This window comes from Balaenoptera borealis (genome assembly GCF_965194805.1).
Source record: "Balaenoptera borealis genome assembly, chromosome: 13".
In the NCBI taxonomy this organism is placed as follows: domain Eukaryota; kingdom Metazoa; phylum Chordata; class Mammalia; order Artiodactyla; family Balaenopteridae; genus Balaenoptera; species Balaenoptera borealis.
The window spans coordinates 52,435,522-52,456,216 of NC_138870.1; the positions used below are offsets into that span (position 1 = coordinate 52,435,522).

At 38.2% G+C, this 20,695-nt stretch overlaps 1 protein-coding gene and 1 long non-coding RNA gene across 7 annotated transcripts in view; one reads left to right on the forward strand and one right to left on the reverse strand.

The window, feature by feature from the left end:
- MON2 (MON2 homolog, regulator of endosome-to-Golgi trafficking) overlaps positions 1 to 20,695 on the forward strand; it is a 147,739-nt gene that overhangs the window by 118,162 nt on the left and 8,882 nt on the right. For 4 of the 6 annotated variants that reach the window (XM_082351174.1, XM_082351175.1, XM_082351176.1 and 1 more), the window contains one exon: positions 8,933 to 14,392. In XM_082351174.1, the coding sequence (XP_082207300.1) occupies positions 8,933 to 9,096 (164 nt within the window). In that variant the 3' untranslated portion in view covers positions 9,097 to 14,392. Of the gene's footprint in view, positions 1 to 8,932; positions 19,273 to 20,695 lie in introns of those variants that run through there. The other 2 variants (XM_082351172.1, XM_082351173.1) reach the window with 2 other exon arrangements.
- Positions 3,192 to 20,695, reverse strand: part of LOC309609612 — a 526,119-nt gene continuing 508,615 nt past the window's right edge. The window contains exon 2 of the long non-coding RNA XR_014233518.1: positions 3,192 to 3,527. This is a non-coding gene — a long non-coding RNA (uncharacterized lncRNA). The remainder of the gene's footprint in view (positions 3,528 to 20,695) is intronic.

Here is a 20,695-nt window from a genome sequence, read left to right on the forward strand (position 1 = left end):
CCAGCTTTCTTTTTGTAGTTGATTTCTAGTGTCATACCATTTGTGATCAGAAAAGATGTTTGATATGGTTTCAGTCTTCTTAAATTTATTGAGACTTGTTTTGTACCCCAACATATGGTCTGTCCTTAATAATGTTCCATGTGCACTTCAGAAGAATGTGTATTCTGGTGCGTTTGGATGGCATGGTCTGTATAAATCTATCAAGCCCATCTGGTCTAATGTTTCATTGAAGGCCACTATTTCTTTGTTGACTTTCTGTCTGAATGATCTATCCATTGCTGTAAGTGGGGTGTCAAAGTCACCTACTATTACTGTGTTGCTGTCAGTTTCTCCCTTTAGATGTATTAATAATTGCTTTATATATTTTGGTGCTTTTATGTTAGGTACATACATATTAACTGTTAGGTACAAACTGTTATGTCTTCTTGATGAATTTTCCCCTTTATCATTATATAGTGTTCATCTTTGTCTCTCGTTACCTTTTTTGGCTTGAAGTGTATTTTGTCTGATATGAGTATGGGTACATCCACTTTCTTTTGGCTGTCATGTGCTTGAAGTATCATCTTCCATCCCTTCATTTTGAGCCTGTGTTTGTCTTCAGAGCTGACATGAGTCTCCTGGAGGCAGCATGTACTTGGGCCTTATTTTTTAATCCATCCAACCACTCTATGTCTTTTGATTGGTGAATTCAATCCATTTACATTTAGGGTGATTATTGATGGATGAGGACTGAGTACTGCCATTTTATCTTTTGTTTTCTGGTTGGTCTATATCTCCATTGTTTCTCTTTCCTTGTGTTTCTGCCAGTTTCATTTGCTGGGTTTTTTATGATGTTTGTCTCAGTTTTCTCCTTTTTTATGTTTTGAATTTCTGCTCTAGATTTATATATTGTGTTTACCTTGATGTTTATGACATGTCTCATAGATGAAATATTTCTTTTTCTGCTGATAGCATGTTTTTTTTATTTGCCTATACAGGTTCTGTCCTTTTCCTATTCCCCTTCTGTGTTTCTTGTTGTCTCAAATTATCCTTTTTTATGTTGTGATTTTGTTACTAAATTAAAATAGTTATTTTTTACTGCTTTTTCCCCTTTAACCTTTATGCTGTAATTAAGTATTTAAAAGATTTTGTCTGTATTATCACCTTATTCAATGTTTTGTGTACTTTTACCTTTTTGTTTCAAGTAGAAGAGCTCCTTTCAACATTTCTTGTAGGGCAGGTCTTTGTTGATGAACTCCCTCAGCTTGTTTGTCTGGGAAAGGCTTTATTTCTCCTTCATATCTGAAGGATAACTTTGCTGGATAGAGTATGCTTGGCTGATAGTTTTTAATCTTTCAACATTTTGAGTATGTCATTCCATTCTCTCCTGGCCTGTAGATTTTCTTATGAGAAATCTGCTGATAACCTAATGAGTTACCTAATGGTAGGTTACCATTCTTTTTTCCCTGGATGCTTTTAAAATTCTTTCTCTGTCATTGATTTTTCACAGTTTTAATATGTCTTGGAGAAGGTCTTTTTGCATTGAGGTAATTAGCTGTTCTCTTAGCTTCATGGACTTGTATATCCAGTTCCTTCCCCAGGTTTAGGAAGGTCTCAGCTATTATTTCTTTAAATAAACCCTCTGCCCCCTTCTCTTGGGATACTCATTATTCTGATGTTGCTTTTCCTAATAGAGTTGGATAGTTCTTATAGAATTTCTTCATTTTTTTTTAGATCTTAGCTCTCTTTCCTCTTCTACTTGTATTGATTTCTTGATTTCTATCTTTGAGCTAGCTAATTCTCTCTTCCATATGGTCTGCTCTATTTCCCATATGTTCTTATGCATTCTTCATCTCATTTGAGTTCTTTGGCTCCAGAATTCCTGTTTGGTTCCTTTTCAGAGTTTCAGTTTCTTTGGTAATGTATTCCTCTGCTCATTAATATTATTCCTAAGCTCATCGAACTACCTTTCTGAGTTTTCTTGTAGCTTGTTGAATTTCTTTAGGACAGCTATTTTGAATTCTGTCAGTTAGATTGCAGTATTGTTTAATTTTAAGTTTGGTTTCTGGAGAACTGTCATTTACTTTTGTGATACCATATTGCTCTGGTTTTTCATGGTGCTTGATGAGTTGTTCCTCTGATATATTTGAAGTAACACACACCTCTTTTCTTTAGTAAGGCTTCTTTTTTATTTGACTCTAACAATTTAACAGGTTAGTAATTAGAGGCCCTTCTTTTGTTTTTCAGTAGGTGGCACTATAGTACAAGTTTTTGGTTTCTCTTACCTGAGTTGCCTATGGTTATATTTGAGAATTGGCACTTTCCATCCTCCACTGCCTCTGCTAGAGGTGTTGTCTGGTGCCCTTGTTGTCAATGCTTATGCTTTTAGGGTTGCTGGTACCTTGCTGCTGCCAGTGTCGCTGTTGTCACTGGTGTCGCTGCCTGTAGCACTGAGATAGCAGGTGTGTCCACCATGTCTGGGATCTCCTGGATCCATGCTCCTGGGTCCACTGCAGTGGGGACAGAGGGTGGTTGGGGTGAGGAGCTGAGGTCTTGGGTGCTTTTGCCACATCCAGGGTTATCAGTTTCATGGGCGCTGCTGCTATGGGCAAAAGGGCCAGAGTCACATGTGCCTGCATGACTGGAGGGATAACGTTGCAGGCCCTGTTGTTGCCTAGTTCCCTGTAGCCTTAGCCACTGCTGTGGCTGAGAAGCTGGAGTCATGTGCATCACCTGCCCTGCTGCTACCAGGTTTTCTGAGGCTGCAGGCTTAGCTGCTGTAGCTGGGGATCTAGGACTGCAGGTACCACCTCCACCTTTTCCCTGGTCCTGCCTCCTCTGTGTGTTTCAGCCCATCCACTCTTTTTTTTTTTGGCCACACTGCTTGTGGGATCTTAGTTCCCTGACCAGGGATTGAACCCAGGCCCTTGGCATTGAGAGTGCGGAGTCCTAACCACTGCGCCACCAGGGAATTCCTAGTCCATCCACTCTTATGTATAGTTGTACAGGTGTGTGGAATTCTTTGGGATCCTGGTGTATTGGGCAGAGACACTTTTATTGAGTTATGGATGTTTTACTAGCTATAGATTGAAGGGAAGAGACAAAGGGAGCTTCTCACACTGCTATGATCCTGACTTCACAGTCTGGCTGGATTTTTTTTAAACTAAATTGGTCTGAATATAGATAATTTATATTTTATATATATATATATATTTTTTTTTAATATTTATTTATTTATTTGGTTGCACCGGGTCTTATTTACTTATTTATTTTTATATTTATTTTTGGCTGTGTTGGGTCTTCGTTTCTGTGCGAGGGCTTTCTCCAGTTGCGGCAAGTGGGAGCCACTCTTCATCGCGGTGCGCAGGCGTCTCACTATCGCGGCCTCTCCTGTTGTGGAGCACAGGCTCCAGACGCGCAGGCTCAGTAGTTGTGGCTCACGGGCCCAGTTGTTCCGCGGCATGTGGGATCTTCCCAGACCAGGGCTCGAACCCGTGTCCCCTGCATTAGCAGGCAGATTCTCAACCACTGCGCCACCAGGGAAGCCCCTTTATATATTTTTAATGTAGAACATGACTGACTTTTTTGGGTTGTAGGAGGCTTCTGTTCTGCATTTGTAGTGATTTATCATATAGATGTAAGAAACTTTGAATTATTTTTATAGCCTTTTCTCATTTGTTTCCTCTTTCTGTCACTCATTTCTATCCAATCCATTCTTTACATTAATGCCAGAAATGATTTTTCCAAAAGTGCAGCTTTGGTCATTCATTTTTCCATCCTTGTAAAACAAAACAAAATAATCTTTTTCATTTACCATAACCTACCAAATACAAAGAGTACTACTGTCTGACTCCATTCTATTCACGCTTTATTTCCCACTAGACTTCATATATCCTGCTCTCTCACCAAACTAAAATTCTTAGTCTATCCAAGTATTCCTAGTCCTTTGCTCATTCCATTCTCCTGCCTATATCCACCCTGTTCAGATATCACACCACTTTTAAGCCTTGTTTTTATTCCTTAAAGGTGAGCAATTTCTTTTTTTGGTGAACTTGTAGCTCTTTTATGTGTGCCTTTGTCTTAAAACACTCTGTTTGTATTATAGTTATACATGTACATGACTCATGCCTCTTAAAGTGTAAACTTCTTGACAGGCTATTTGAACCATGTTTTATTCTATTTTGAATCCTTTACAACACTGCTGCTCAAAGTGTGTGTGTGTTTTTTTTTTTTTTTTTGGACCAGCTGCTGGTCCAGGACAAGATAAAGAGCTGGCATCAGAGTATAAGTCAATTGTGTCACTGAGCACACTGGTTCAGCTGACTTTTTATATAAGACTTTGTTATAGAAGGAAGTGTGTTTATTTACATTCTGGCACAAGCACCTTAGCAGACTGGCGCTTTAAGCAGCATTACTTTTAATAACCAAGAAAAAAGTAGGTTCCTAATAAATGCCTAATAAGTGAGTCCCAGGATATTTGTTCCTGTCAGTTGTTACACAATTAAATACATATTTTTCTGTTTTCAAAATTCACTGACTGTTACTTTGGCCTAGAAAGCGTGAGTATTATACTGGATATTAAGAGGCAGTAGACTTGTGTATATTCAACCCAAAAGAAGAGGTAGAATTTCTAAGAAAAATTCTGGAACAGTGTCCTTAATTTATCCCATCAAGTTCAAATTTGAGTTATCTTAATAAAATGTTCTGGTTGAATTTTCAGAGAGGGAGACCATGCATTGATTTCCTCGAGACCAGTAAAATCTTTATTAGATCACAGGATAGAATTTGATTCTTAGAAATATGTTATACTTAAGAAATAAACAGGAAATTCTCTATTTTTCATGTTATTGCTATAGATGTATTAAAAACAGAAAATGTATTTCAGTGCATAGTACTTGCATTATTTTTTATGATCTTTAGATAGCTGTCAAGAATGTAACCAGAATTTGTATAAAGGAAGAAAAGGGAAGGAAAAGGAAAACTTAGTAACCTGTTTTTTACAAAGTCAATGGGCCATGGGTAGGGCAGCCTAGTAATGATAGATGATCTAACTAAATTAATGTTAAAAATCGTTTGAGTTTGAATTATACCTCTGGGCATATTAAGTGAAGATTTAAATTAAATGTAACCATAAATGATGATGATGATATAGTAACATATTAAAATGTTATGATAAGCTTCATTAAGAAACAGAAAAAAAGAAGATAAGTTAGAGAAGGCCAGGCCTTCCCAGCAGAAATATGTTGGACATGCTCGTAGCCAGTCCAAAATTAATTCTAGGGGATGGCTACAAGTTTTGGAACCAGTGTTCACCCAACATTTGTTTAGAACATTTGTTATTTGTTTTAGGGTTTTCTAGTGGGACAGGAGGCATTTGTTGGACTTATTTATCACCTTACTTGATCTTTAATTAAAAATTTGAATAGGTAGTAAACATATACATGGTTCAAAAATTCAAAAATATTGAAAGATGTAGAGGGAACATGTCTTTCCCCTGTTCTGTATCTGCCCAGCTCTTACATTACCATAGTCAACCATTTTTATTAGTTTGTCGATCCTTCCATAAGTTTATTATGTAAATACAAAATACATATGTAGTCAGCCCTTGAACAATGCAGGAGTTAGGGGTGCTGACCTTCCAAGCAGTTAGATGGTTCTTCTGTATCCGGGATTCTACATCCTTGGATTCAGCCAACTGGGGATTGTGTAGCACTATAGTCTTTACTGTGTATAAGCGGATCCACACAGTTCAGACCTGTGTTGTTCAAAAGTCAACTGTGCTCCAACACGCCCCCAGTTTTCAACACGAATTAATATGCATAATAGCCCAATGTTTTACCTACTGTTCTGAACACTCTTCATTTTTTCCACTTCATAAAATATCATGGAGATTCTTCCATATCAATACATACAGCTTTTTCATTGTTTTTGATAGTTAAGTCCAAAGTGCCCATGAAGATCTATGGTTAGTTTTTAAAACATATTTTAATTTAAGAAATTTGAGTAGCTTCCCCTGAGTTTAAGATGTTATCTTAAATAATGTATTTTTGTATTTTCCTATAATAAACCAAGAATAAGTTTGGTCAGTTGACTATGTGGGCCAATCTAGATAGCTTTCAATCTATGCAATCTTTTTTTTTTCCCCCCAAATTCTTTTATTGCAGTAAAATACATGTAACAAAACTTACTATGGTAACAATTTTTTCAGCGGCATTAAATACATTCACAATGTTGGCAACCATCACCACTAGCCATGTCCATAACTCTTTTCATTTTATAACTGAAACTCTGTACTTGTTAAACAATAACTCCCCATTCCCCACTTCTCCTAGCCCCTGGTAATCACCATTCTACTTTTTATCTCTATGATCTTGACTACTCTAAGTACCTCATATAAGTTGAAACATACAGTATTTGCCTTTTTGTGACTGGCTTATTTCACTTAGCTAATGTTGTTAAGGTTCGTCCATATTTTAGTATGTTGCAGTTTTCCTTCTTTTTTGAGGCCGAATAATATTCCATTGTGTGTGTATATATCTTTATATATCCATTCATCCATTGGTGGACACTTGGGTTGCTTGCGTGGTGTTAGCTGTTGTGAATAATGCTGCTATGAACATGTGTGTACAGATATCTCTTTGAGACCCTGCTTTTAATTCTTTTGGGTATATACCAGAAGTGGAATTGCTGGGTCATATGGTAAATTCTATTTTTTATTTTTTGAGGTATCACCATACTGTTTCCCACAGTGGCTGTACCATTTTACATTGCCACCAACAGTGAACAAGGGTTCTGTTTTCTCTACAGCCTCACCTACACTTGTTTTCTGTTTGTTTGTTGTTTTATAGTAGCTATTCTATTAAGCATGAGGTGGTGTCTCATTGTTGTTTTGATTTGCATTTTCCTAATGGTTAATGGTGTTGAGCATCTTTTCATGTGCTTTATCGACCATTTGTATATCTTCTTGGAGAAATGTCTATTTAAGTCCTTTGCCCATTTTTGAATTATTTGTTTTTTCTTTTGTTCTTGAAGCCTCTTTGCACCTCTGTGATCAGAAGCAGCAATTAGAGCACAGACCCCTAATATTTGGAGTATAGGGTCCTGTTTTCCCACCCTGGCCTCCCACAAGCTGCGTGCAAGCTGCTCCAGGAACACCTGCACAACTGCTTACCACATGGCTAGGAATAGAGGATGGGTAGCTGCTACTGTGCTAAGGGCTTAGATTGACGAAAATTAACTGCAATATACTATCCAGGTCTTCCTCTGGAAGTTGGAAGCCTTCAGTAGACTCCAGAGTTCCAAAATAGTTGCATCAGATTCTGCCCGTTCAGTTGTTGTCTAGGTGGGCAGACAGATTCCTGGTACTTACTACTTTGCCATTTCCCAGAATTCTCTCTATGTAATCTTTTGTTAAATGATTAGTGGAAAGTTTTATAGACAACAGCTGGAGCAGACTGTTTAAAACTACTTAGGCCATTGGTTTTTTTAATGTTTCTTTTTTGTTGTTGCTGTTAAGCAGCAAAATTCTTTTTACAAATGGAATCTGATGTGGATTTCCAACATACAAAACAGCTAAAAGCAGAACAGCTCTGGCCTGACATTCCCTCCCTCACCAATACCCATCAGCCCCACACCCCTTTTCTTCTTCCCACCTCCACTCTGAGGAAGCCCTTGTTGAGGTGGAGAAGAGATTAAATGAGCGGGTTAGCATTTCCCAAGACATGTACTAAGGAATGAATTTTAATGATGAGGGATGTCAGTAGATACTGAATGGGGAAAAATTCCATAATCAAATTAATTTTGGAAACCTTGGACTGGATTAAAGTTAAACCTATTCTTTAACTATGAACCTGTGTGAATTATGAATCCCCCAAAAGGAAGATTATACATACAACATTTGCCAAACTTACTTGACCATCAGTTTTTTTTAAAGAAGTAACTTGAAGAACACTAGTTTGAGAACCTCATTTCTTTATTCTATAGTGAAAGTCAAGATACAAGAAATTATATGACTTGTTCAGGGACACCCAGCACTAACTTATTTCAGGAAGGTTTTTAGACACTTAGTTGACACTCAGTAAATTTGAGTGAAAAACGGAACCAAAGCTCGTTATGCATAGTATAGTGTTCTTTCTTTTATACTACACTGCCTCCGCAATTTGAGATTTGTTCTGCCAAGTGCCATATACGTATACTTTCTAAGAAAAATCTGTCATCAGGTTTTATCGTGTATTACACTCTCAACAATACGCACAGTACTTACAGGAAAATAGAAATGTAATATGTGATCTCAGAGTATGAGGAAATCACAAAGTAATCGTGATACAACACTTTTGTCCGTTCACCAAATAACATTTAACTGTACTAGCTGTTCATAATAGTGATGAGGAAGGCAGAAATGTCCCTCCCCACTACAGCTTAAATCTAGTCAGATACATTAAGGATTAGCAAACAGTATAAGAGAAGAATGGATCTATGTGTGGTCATTTGAAGTTAAAATCAATATTGACATTATTAGGAAAATTATTTAAGATATATATATTTTTTAGCATATAACTGCATAAAAAGTTGAACTGTTTTCTAATTGTTCTTGAAAAGTACACTTTCTTCTCTGGCTATTATACTGAAAATGACAAAGGTTTGAATTATTCTAAGTTGTTTTGTTAGCTTCCAAGACCTTCACATATTGAAGTATCATTTTAAATGTACTTTATCAAATTTGGTGGTATTGATGATTCTGCACATTGATCATATATTTTTCCCTCATACCTTATTAAATATTGCAGGAAGTCTTCCAAAGTTTTAAGAAAGAAAAGGTACAAGCTTGTGGAATTTCCATATTTTGGATTTTTTTTTTTTTTGCCTTGTGTTTAAAGGATTGTGTATATGTTAACTGGATAATCTGCTATTTCAATCCACTCTTTTTTGAGGTTTTATACTTTTTGCATTACAGTTGATGGAAATACCTGGGCACAAGTAATTGCCTTATACCCAACTTTAGTAGAATGCATCACCTGCTCATCTTCAGAAGTCTGCTCTGCACTTAAAGAGGCACTAGTTCCTTTTAAGGATTTCATGCAACCACCAGCATCCAAAGTTCAAAATGGAGAATCTTGACCAGCTACAATAAATTTTAAGAAGAATGATATACAAAAATGTTTGCTCCTCAGTGAATTTTCTGTGAGAAGGACGTTTCTTACTACAAATAATTCTTGGCAGCTGTTGTTAGCCTCCTTTAAATTGTACTTACCTGAGTTAAGTAATTCATATTACAAGCTTACATGTCAACAAAGGTTCCTGAATGAGTAGCAGTGCAAGCCTTTAATAAATTAAACTGATGGGAGAGATAGTTAATACTACAACATACCTGCTACCATATCTTCAGTTGGTGATTTAAAAGTAAGCTTATGTACAGTTTGTGGTGTATGTGTTAATGATGTACTTTTTAAAAAGAAAGAAAAGATATTTCATTTAGTCAGATTTATTAGGCTGGTGTTTTTGTGCCCTTTTTCTAGTACAAAATTGTACTAAAATTTTATGCAAGATGGTACTGTAACATTCCATATTGTCTATAACCAGCCTTTGTAAACAAAGGGAACTGATATACTTGTGTGTATAATAAATGGTAAAGTTCTGTATAAAATAGTTGCATTTATTATTTAAATTTTTAAAATATTGATAATGTTAAATGCTTGAAACTGTATTTATTATTAATACAAAATTGCTTACATTTTAAATTATAATTTGCCTTCTTAAGTGGCAGATATGCTTACCGTATGATCATGCATTTAGCTTAATGCTTATTTTAAATGTATTTACTAATGACTATTAAACATCTGACCAGAAAGGTCATGAGAACACAGCAGCAGATAGTTTATGATTTGCTGATATTGCAACTTTGAAGTATAGGTTATTATTAAAACTGAATATATTGAGGTAAATTGTAGCACTATGACTCCATCATACCTCATTTCTTTAAATATCTTTCCCAGATTTCACTTAAGTCTGTCTCTTTTTATATTTGCTGTCTGGATTTTAAAGACTATTTTATATTTCTACTGATTTTTTTTTCCCCACTGACTAACAACATTGATCACTGTCTTTGAAATATGACCCAGGCAAGATAATTTTAGATTTCCTAAAATTTTGCTGTGAGGTTTTGTTCATTTGAGTGCTTCATTTTGTAATATATTCTCAAGAAGAAAATAACTATGCTAAACCACAAATATAAAATATGTGTGTATTCTAAAACAATGAGAAGTGTATTTTTAGAGACGTGAAGCATTTAGAAGTACAGTAAACTTTCTGTCATGGAGTAAAATGCTAATTTTGTTTCACTTTCCTATCTTAGTGAAGAAGAAAAGTGCTCTTGAATACACTAACTTAATTATTTCTTAAAAAACTGGCCTAGCTCACTGTATTTTTTCTTTAATGGATTATGGTATTATATTTTTCTTCTGAGTTAAATTTTCATAATTATTTATGTGAAGACTCAAAGATGTTTAAAAATGATTATTCGTAAGAAATTACAATGGTCTTAGTATTATTTTAGTGTTCTGGAAGGCCTTTGATTTTAATAGAATTTATAAATTTCAGCCTCTCTAGAATAAGTATAAAACTACAAGAGGATATTAGAATTGAGTAATGAATTAGATACAATTTTGAGGCTGTTGTAATTGTGTATTTAATTTGCACTAGTATCTGTAAACATGTGTTAAGGTCATTTTTTTTGAGGGGGTATTATTTTTCTTTACACTAATTAATGAATTTCTATTTTATAATTTCACCTAAAATTAAGGTAAGATATGGCATTTCCTAGATACTATCTTCAGCATTTCCTTAAAGTTGTGAAAAAAAAAATTCAATCTGTGTATTTAGTTTATTTTCTGTATTTGGATATGTTAAACTGGGAATTAGAAAAATCTGCATATCACTGATAAAGTGTTGAAATTGAATAAGAAGGGTAGTGTTCCAATTCAGTAACACGTTAAAAATATTGCCATGAATTTACATGAAGTAAAAATTATGTCTGTTCTTGAGAAATAACAGATCAATTGCAATCAGAATAATTATTCTCCAGTGAAAGTTAAATGTGAGTCAAGGGTATGCAGCATATACTTATATAAACTGAGTAGTTTTAGCTAACATTGTATTAGTTTTCAATACTAGGACCATGCCCTACAGAAAAAAAAAAGGCATAAATATGGTGAATTTGTAAATACCATATAGTATGGTAATCATCCCAGTCTTAGTGACAAGCAAAGTGGGCTGCCCACCTTGTGGTATAATTTGACAGGTTTTTCCTCCCAGAATATCTCCTGCCACCCCCAGGAATCACTACTAGCAATTCATTCCCTTGAGTCAAGGCTGCATTTTCTAAAATATCCTGATCCCTGGGGAGGTTAACACATTGCCCTTGTCTTGTTGGTATGAATTGCCTTCTTTAGTTACTAGAAGAACTGGGCTGTGTGAGATTACTATTGATAGATGCTAGGAGATTCAAAAAGGAAGCTCCCAAAGCTAAGATCATTTTATAGCACATTTGAGACTATGACTGGTCCTTGAAACAGTAGTAATAATGTCCTTTGGGATACATATTATAAATACAATGAGTTTTAAGCCTCACATAATCATCTTTTGTCCCTGACAGTGCCTGTCTTATATGGATTGCTGGACAACTGGCGTATGCCAACAATTGGATTAAGGTCCTTTTCTGGCTATTTTTTCCATTAAAAAGGAAACAAACTAATTTTCAACTTGAATAACTTACTTTTTAGTTTCCTATAATGCCAAAAAGGAAAAGGTCATTTTGTAGTTTCTTATTTAGTATTTCTTTATAAAAACTAGTGTTAAAGTTTTGTTAGTTTTACTGTATACTTTTGTGAGTAACATTCATTTCTGAGAAGCCTGTTAGGTGCATAAAAGTCTGGCTTAGAGAGACCCACTTTTCACTTGCTTTCACTTTAAATTTTATTAACAGCTATGTTGTTTCTTACCTGTTTTTCCCGTGTGATTATTAATTCATCTCTTGCTATATTCCTTAAATTATATGTAGTACCAGAAGGAAGAGATGAACAATTCAGCACATACATTTTACTGTGATGAATAACATTCACTTAATTTAATTCTGTAGCAGGCCAATAACTAGGTTGTCCTTTCTCATTGTAACCTTAGAGTATTTTGTTCATCATCACAATTTGGTACCTCTAGTCCTAGGTAACCATTGCGCCAAAGAGTCAACTCAAAAGTATTAATGAGGTTATCATTGTTAACTGTGTTAATGAATGACAGTGTAGTTATTATATAATGACTAATACATTCTTCTCAAATGTAGAATAATTCAGACGGGCAACCAAATCCTCAAGAGTCTGCTGTAGGTGATGTGACATCTGGCTAGCCAAGGCACAGTTCTTGTGATTCACAGTACCTGTGATTGCTATAGAAATTAATCGTGGAGATTTAGATGCCTTTGGAGAATTAATCTATGTCCAGCCCGAGAATATTGTTGATTACCTTTTTTTTTTTAACGGAAAACTACCACAAATGTAGACAAAAATGGTCTCATGAAAGCATTGCCAGCAGCAGCCTAGTATGTTCTTTAGATTTCTGCTTATCAGGTTTGGCCTTTGGGGCAGATATGCTCATCTTGTGTAAAGTACCACATTTTACTCTGCTTAGTGTTGCAGGGTTGTATTTATCTACATTATTAGAGTGAATTTTGCTTTTTTTTTTTTTTTAACCATTTGTGAGAAGAACCAGGAGTTCATACCGCCTGGTGTGTTACCAATTTATATACTATGGGAAAGCAGTTTTTAATGCTTCAAAATCACTTGAACTAAATTTTTTTAAAACCTCTGCTAAGTAGAGTAGTGCTTTCAGTTTGAATGAAGAGTTTTTATAGATTGGGAAAGAAAGTTATAATGTCTGTCTTATATAAAAACTATTTCAGAGGATTTAGATAAATATCAATTTCTTACAAATCTAGTAATTTTGAATGCCTAGCAGTGTTGGCTCTCTTTAAAGGAGCATGTTGTGATCCTTTTGTGAATATAAACAACTCTTAGTAATCCTGACGAATTGTGAGGCAGTGAGGAGCTGAGGCTCTGCCTCTTACTTAGTTTCAAGCCTGTTAACTTTTCAAAGACTCTGTTTTCTTATCTCTAAAACAGATGATAATGAGTTACTCACTCATTCTTTAGAGAAAACAATACATAGTTTGAATTTTGAGTTGATTTGGTAATGACATTCTTGGGGTAGTTGTTTGATAAATTTATTACTGTACTATTAATTGAGATCTTTGACTATATATTTTTCTCCCCTTTTCTCCTTTTTTAAATTGTATGTTTACCTTATTTCCTTTCTTATACATTCCCCTAGTTTCTCTTTTTCTCCTTTCATTTCTCTTTCATTCTCTGCCTCTTTTCTTCCAGGTTTTCTTCTAATTTCACCTATATCTGTTCAGAAGAAACAGAGCTATTAGTGGTAGAGCCACTGCCAACTGCCTTTCTATTAAATGAGATTCTGGAAATACCTTCTACTTTGGCCACTGTTGCTTTTTTGCAAAGGTGGAGTCCCCCTGCCATTTCAAAATAGCTGAACAAGTTAAAGTAATATGTGGCTATAGCTCCTACTATCTTTCTGAATCTACAAGATTCGGCAGCCAGGATGCTCACAAAATGAGATTGCTATACATGTGTTGAATTCAGCAGCTAAACTTGGAACAATCATGTCTTTTATGTAAATAGAGAGATCATACCACTTTTCTCAAAAGGGAGTCTTTAAACTCATTCATGAGTTTTTGGGGTTTTTTTGTCTTTTTGGGGGGAGGTCTTTTTATTTGTTTTTGGAGGCAGATACTTTGAACTATTTTATATGTTATCTAAATATTATTTGTTGATTTATAATATTTGCATGGTGCCTACTTTCAAGGAGGACTTAGAAGCAGCATATTGCCCATGTATTTCAGCTGTTTCTATTTTTCTGTTGAAAGCAGTATTCTTTGATAGAAGACTTGGAATGTTATAGTACTCATCTTCAAGTCTTTCTTGGGTGTATTTGGTATCCATATGGTTGATGCTTATAATGATATAGAGGTCAGTTGAAACATTCTTAATCACACTGTGGGATTGATTCTAGCCCCTCAGAAAAAAGAAAATTATTGTACCCTTGAATTTTGAGATCAGTTTCAGTTGCTGCAAATGTGGTTATATTAAATTTCACTTTAAACATTCAATAAATAGTGCCACCAGGGAAGATCTGCTAAACCATGCCACCATTGTGGGAAACTATTGCAATATAATACCAACTGCTCCTTTCCATGAAGTTTTAGTAGATGGAGAAAAAATCCAACGCTATAATATTGCAATCTTATTCTTTTTATCTAGAAAAATAAAAGATTAGACTTCAGACCCAACTGTGCAAATTGCATTTGCTTTCCAGCTTTTACTACCTCTGTGTCATAATTTTAACACATAACATACAACTCCTGTCTCTTAAGGCAGTTACCATATGGTGTTTATGTCAGACTGGATATATTTATCTAATTTTGTGAGATTCTTTTTTAGTTCCCAACACAGTTCTTGAAAGTAATACTGCTGTTGTTACACTTCCTCCTTGCAATTTTTATGTTGTTGAGATGTATCAGTTATGTATTATAATCATGAAAGTCTCTTGGCTTCAAACCCAAATATTCTTGGTGGCCTAGGATAGATTTTTCGCAAAAACTGCATAGATGTGGCTGTGATTACATAGATCCTTAATTTGCTTTACAGTTACCACTCAGCATGATTCTAGGTTTTTAATTATGTTCTAGCAGTACTAGTTTTCTCAGTATAACTTAAAGTCATAACCACTTTGAGAATTTACTTTCAGATCTGATAAATTTTTCATTTTTTTTCTTTCATATACTTTGTTTACATCCTCATCCCCATGAGGTTCAACACTTCAGTGACATCCCATGTCATTGCCTCTGTTTATAGACTTCATAAGTGATTCAAACATTTGTATGAACTTGGAAAAACTTTCATAAAATATAATAATGGAGATGTGTTTTTGAGACCTTTGTTGAAACTATTAATATATAAAATGAAAAAAAGAATATACAGTCAGAAGGACATTATGAAATATCTCTCAGCAGTTTAGAAAGAAAGAAGGTTTATAACTGTGTTAAAATTTTAGGTCAAGTAAAGAACATAATCCTCATCTGGATTAGACTCTCTTAATTATCTCTTTTGTTTTATGAGCACTCCTATTTATTTGTTTATTATTTTTTTAAAATTTATTTATTTATTTTTGGCTGTGTTGGGTCTTCGTTGCTGTGCACTGGCTTTCTCTAGTTGTGGAGAGCGGGGGCTACTCTTTGTTGCGGTGCGTGGGCTTCTCATTGCGGTGGCTTCTCTTGCTGCAGAGCACAGGCTCTAGGCATGCAGGCTTCAGTAGTTGTGGCACGGGGACTCAGTAGTTGTGGCTCGCGGGCTCTAGAGCGCAGGCTCAGCAGTTGTGGCGCATGGGCTTCATTGCTCCGCGGCATGTGGGATCTTCCTGGACCAGGGCTCGAACCCGTGTCCCCTGCATTGGCAGGCAGATTCTCAGCCACTGCGCCACCAGGGAAGCCCCATACACTGGGTTTTTATTTGGTCCAAGAGAGTTTAAGACATCTTACTGATTTGTAGTTTGTTATAAGAGGTTATATTATAACCAATAGCTTAGTGGTTAAGAGCCCAGAGTTTGGGGCTAGACTTCCTAGATTCAAATTTCAGCACTGTTACTTACTTGATGTGTGACCTCGGGTTAATTAATCTGATTTGGCTTCCTCATCTGTAACATAGAGTTCATAGTAGTGTTTAACTCATAGAGTTGTTTATTAGGATTTTAAAAAGAAGTGTTGTGAAGAACTGTCCCAGGGCACACGGTAACTGGTAGATGTTACATAAAACAAACAAAAATTTTGGCCCACGTCATTCAAGAAATGGTCAGAAAACCCATACCTTCTCACAGAGAGATCAGTTTTTTGCCTTTTACTGGACAACCACAGCATACTGAGAACCTACTATGTGTATATTCATAACTGTATCCTTGCTGTATGGACAGAAGTCATTGGGGGCTTCCAGGTGCTGATAGCTAGTTGGGTCCAAAGGATATTGGAGGGTATTTCAGGTAAAGACAAATAACGTGAGCAAGGCATATCTCTCAGATATGAGGAAACTGAGAGAGTACATTTCGATGTGTTGTGTGAAACAAGGTTGACGGTAAGGGATTGAGGCCCGTTCATGAAATTCCTTGAAAGCCAAGCAGAGTAATTTAGATTTGAGGTGGCAGGAGTTTGGAGTGATTATTTTTAGGAGTATATTATGAAACTAAGGAAGATAAACTTGCAGTTATAAGCAGGATAAAGTGGAAGGAATATAGAGTAGGGAGAGCTAAGGTAGGAAGCTGTTGCAGTTTTTCTGCTGTGAGGTCATGGTGAAGGATTGATAAGGTGAGCATGCTCACATTAGGAAAGGAAAGGATGATTAGATTCTGGATATCATGGGTGGAGGAAAAGAAAGAGTTGATAACAGCACATTGTGTGTGGATGATGAGTACATTGGTGTCAACACTCAAAAACAGGTTAATTGTGGAAAGGAATCTGATACAATTAGTGTAATGACTAAATTTATTTGGAAATTTTATTGCTCTAATGTATCTGTATACTGTAGACCAAATAACTGATGACCATTTGAATATCTGGACCATCATGACAAATGACATTTGCTATGGTGGAGGATAATGTGGTCCAGTGTACAGTGAATGAGCAGTGGGGGATGACGGCCATGGCAACCCAATCATTGCTTATGGGAACAAGGTGGTGTGAATCATAATGAAACTATTAGTGAAGTTTCTACAGACTTTGTGGTAAGCATCACTGTGATGCAGTCAATTTTGTCAACTTTGTCAAGTAAGGCACTTAATTGCAAGTATGTTCAATATATACAAAAATACATATTGTTAATTGGAAGTAGTTCCGATTGAACATCGCAGGCAAACTACCTTTAGCAGTTGCTTTGAAATGCGTACAAGCGTGACATTGAGATCGGTCAGTTAGTGGGCATACCCAAGTATATTTTAATGAATTCCCTGATGGTCCAGTGGTTACACTCTGTATTTTCACGGCCAAGGGCCTGGGTTCCATCCCTGGTCAGGGAACTAAGATCCCACAAGCCAAGTGGCACAGCCAAAAAAACCCAAATAAACCAAGTATATTTTATTTTCTTAATTTGCATATTACAAATTTTGTTTTGAAACATGTCAGGCAGGATGCTTTTTAATATGAAAATTTGTTCAAGAAATTGTGTCCCATCACCAATACTATACAGAATAGAAATGAAAACCCAGTGTTACGTAATCTTTAATTTGCATGAGATTCTTTCGCTGAGAGGATGTTATCAAAATTAGATTGTGCTGGTTTAAAGGAAGAGAAAACCTGCTTGTCCAAAAAGCACATGGACGTCCCTTGTGCGTAGTTTGGAGTCTGGACCTCAGCCCTCTGGCCTTCGTGAAGGGATCGAAGTCTCCGCGCAGAGTCAGTTCCAAATCTGAACACACACTTCAGTTCCTCCATTCCTTACTTTTGTTATGTGGTCTGGATTTTCAGGAGCGTGATGACTAACAGTATTGCCAGATTTAGCAGATAAAAAAATATAGGACGCCAGTTTAATTTGAAGTTCAAATAAACAATTTTTTTTTTGTATATGGGACATACATATACTAAAAAACTATTCGTTTATCTGAAATTTGAATTTAACTAGACGTTCCGTATCTTTACTGGCAACCCCTGCTTACTTTTTCTTCACAATGATTTGTTAACTTCACAGAAAGTCTCAAAATGGGAGACAAAAAGTAACTTGCCTGGCCCCAAAGCAGATGGGGCTCACGGCAGCCAGCCTTTTCCCAAACTTGGCCTTTAAAAAAAAAAAAAAAAAAAAAAAAAAACCACCCACAAGTCCCAGGAGCCTGCGCATTAAAGTAAGCGGTGCAGCAGCTTTCCCGCCGGTTTTCTGCGTAATGTAGCACGGCGGCCACGCCGCGGGGTGGAGCGCATGTGGCGGTGTCCTTGCCGGATGCGAAAGGAGGTGCCAGAAACTTTAAACCCCGGCCAGAAGACAACGTGTCCACTTAGACGGCGGTAAGTGCCGCCATTTTCTTTGCGGGCAAAAACCGAGAGAAGTTAGGGGCTCCACTTTGCCCCGTAAAGCGGATTGGGGGGCATGGCCCACGGCCTCAGCACTTTGGTGACGTGGAATCGGGGTCCCCCCCTTTAGGGGCTGATTTCTAGTGACACGTCGAAGTTTTGCCAAGTCGGGGAAAAGGGACGCCGCCTCGGTCCCGGATGTAAGATGGCGGCGCGGGGGGCGGCCTGGCGGGGCGGTCACGTGGTGGGGAGTAGCGCGCGAGCCTCCTTAAGTGATCTCTATGGTTCGTCCGGACTCACTGGAGCAGCGGAGCGCGAGACGGGGCGTGTGTCCGCGCTCGCCGGGCTGCTACCGCTGCCACTGCCACTGCCACCCATGCCGCCGCCCGGCCCGGTTTCAGTTTTACGGGGTTTTTGTTTGTTTTATTCTCGCCTCCTGCAGAGGTGCACGAGATTTCCCCGAAGGGTGCTGGGGAGCGGGTGGCCTGGGGACTTCTGGGCTGTGCCGTGGTTTCTGGTTGCGGCGCCGGAGTCGGTGTCGCCTCTGCGGGAAGCGCCCCGGCGTTCCGGGCGGAGAGCCGGCCTCGCGCGGGTGTGGGAAGCGCGGCAACGGTGGGGGCCCAGCCGCCGCCCAGCCCCCACCGCAGGGAGGGGAGCGGGCGGCACAGCCCGGAGACGTGGCGGGAGCGCGACGGGCGAAGCGCGGGAGCGCTGCTTGCTGCCTCTCGGGGACCGTCCGGGTCCCGTAGGCGTCTGCTGCGCTTTTGCCGCCCATTTCATGCTTTCGAGTGGCCCGGGGGACGGCGTCCCCTCGGGGCGGTGGAGGGAGCGGCTGCCTCCGCCAGGACCCCTCCGCACCTTTTCTCTTTCCAGAGCTGTCGGTTACGTAGAGGACGCCGGCCCGGCCTCCCCCGGGCGCCGGCGCCGCTGTGATGCCCGGAGCTCCCGGGGCGCGCCTGGTGCGGCCGAGCGGCTCGGTGCTGGGCGGGGTCTGCGGGCGCGGCGGGGAAGGGCAGGGGCGCCGGGCCGACGTCGGCGGCTGAGGATGGACGAAGGAGCGCCGGAGCCGCCTCGCTCGCCTCAGCGTGGTCCGGTGCCTCCCTGACACCATGGCCCTGGCTGAGGTAGTAGTTTGTGCTGTTGGTCGGGTTGTGACATTGCCCGCTGTGGAGATAACTGCGCAAGCTACTGCCTTGCTAGTGCTGGTGATGCTCAGCGCCGCGGAGGACAATGGCTGGGAATCCCCTTTGTTTTCCGGGGCGCGGGGGCAGCCCGCCGAGCCCCGGCAGGGCCGGCCACCACGGAAACCGTTAGTTGTACATTTTCCCGGAGGGAGGAAGGGACTGCGGGGAGAGGGGTGGACGGGGACGTGTGTAAAGCTGGGGAAGACCTAAGTCTTTGGAGTCGCTATTTGCTCGAAAAGGAAGGAATGAAATTGCGAGAGAGATTGACATAACTTTTCCACCCTAAATAATTTTACCGCTTCTTTCAGTAGTTTATGCAAGATTTAGTTTGTACCTGTTTTACTTCATTCTTTATCTGTGGGTCGGAGTGGTGTGAGGTATCTTGTGCAGAACTGGCATTAGGGGCGGAATAGTAGACCCATTAATTATAAAGTTTATGCCTTAACAGTTCAAATCTGTTTTTTTGATATGTTCTCTCGGTAAATCTAAGAGCTTTTAAAATGTAAACCCAAAGCAATTAAAAGTTTCTGTTTAAACTTTGTTTGCAACTCCTTGAATAAGAAGATTGAATTTATAGTTAAATGCACTATTGAGACTTTTTAATGTATGAGGCAAATAAATTCTCTTTACAGTGTGCTGTGCTTTTTTTCCCCTTTCTTTTTAGTTTAACTTTGGGGGCTCAAATTCTGCCGGTGTGGTGGGATTTTTTGGCTTTTGATTCTCATAATCACTTATATCATTGCATTTCAGTGTGGGAGGAAAGGATCTAGGTAGGAGCTAGAAGTGTGGTTTCTGGATACTAAGATTGCCCATTTTGATTTGTGAGGGACCACTACTCCAAGCAGGATGATCCAATTTTTATAAAGAAAATGTAGTTTGGAAAACTAATGAAATTACTCGATATTTTAAATACCCTGAAGTCTGGGTGGAAAAGATGATTGTATTTCTAAAATTTTAATTTCACTGAGAGAAATTGGTGGTAAATTTTAGTACTTTTCTTAGAAAACTGATCCGGTTTTGATTTGTGCAGAATAATTAGCTTTGTGATGTAATCACAAACATTCTGTGTTTTAATTTTTGATGCATAATTGAAAAAAACGAAGGCAATTCTTTACTAAGAAAAAGGCACATATAAGGAGAAAAAACTAAAACCAGCCGAATCCTTTTTGTCCCCTTCAGGAGGAGTTTGATGCTTTCGTAATTCAAAAGTTATCTAATAAGTATGCCTTGATTTGGTTTGGTTTAGCTTTGAGAGAGAACCTTGCTCAATCTGATCTCATCTGGATGGAGCTGCCTCATTGTGGGAAGGACAGTATAGAACCTTATGTTGAATCTTAAAATGCATAAAATATTTGAGAGTTGG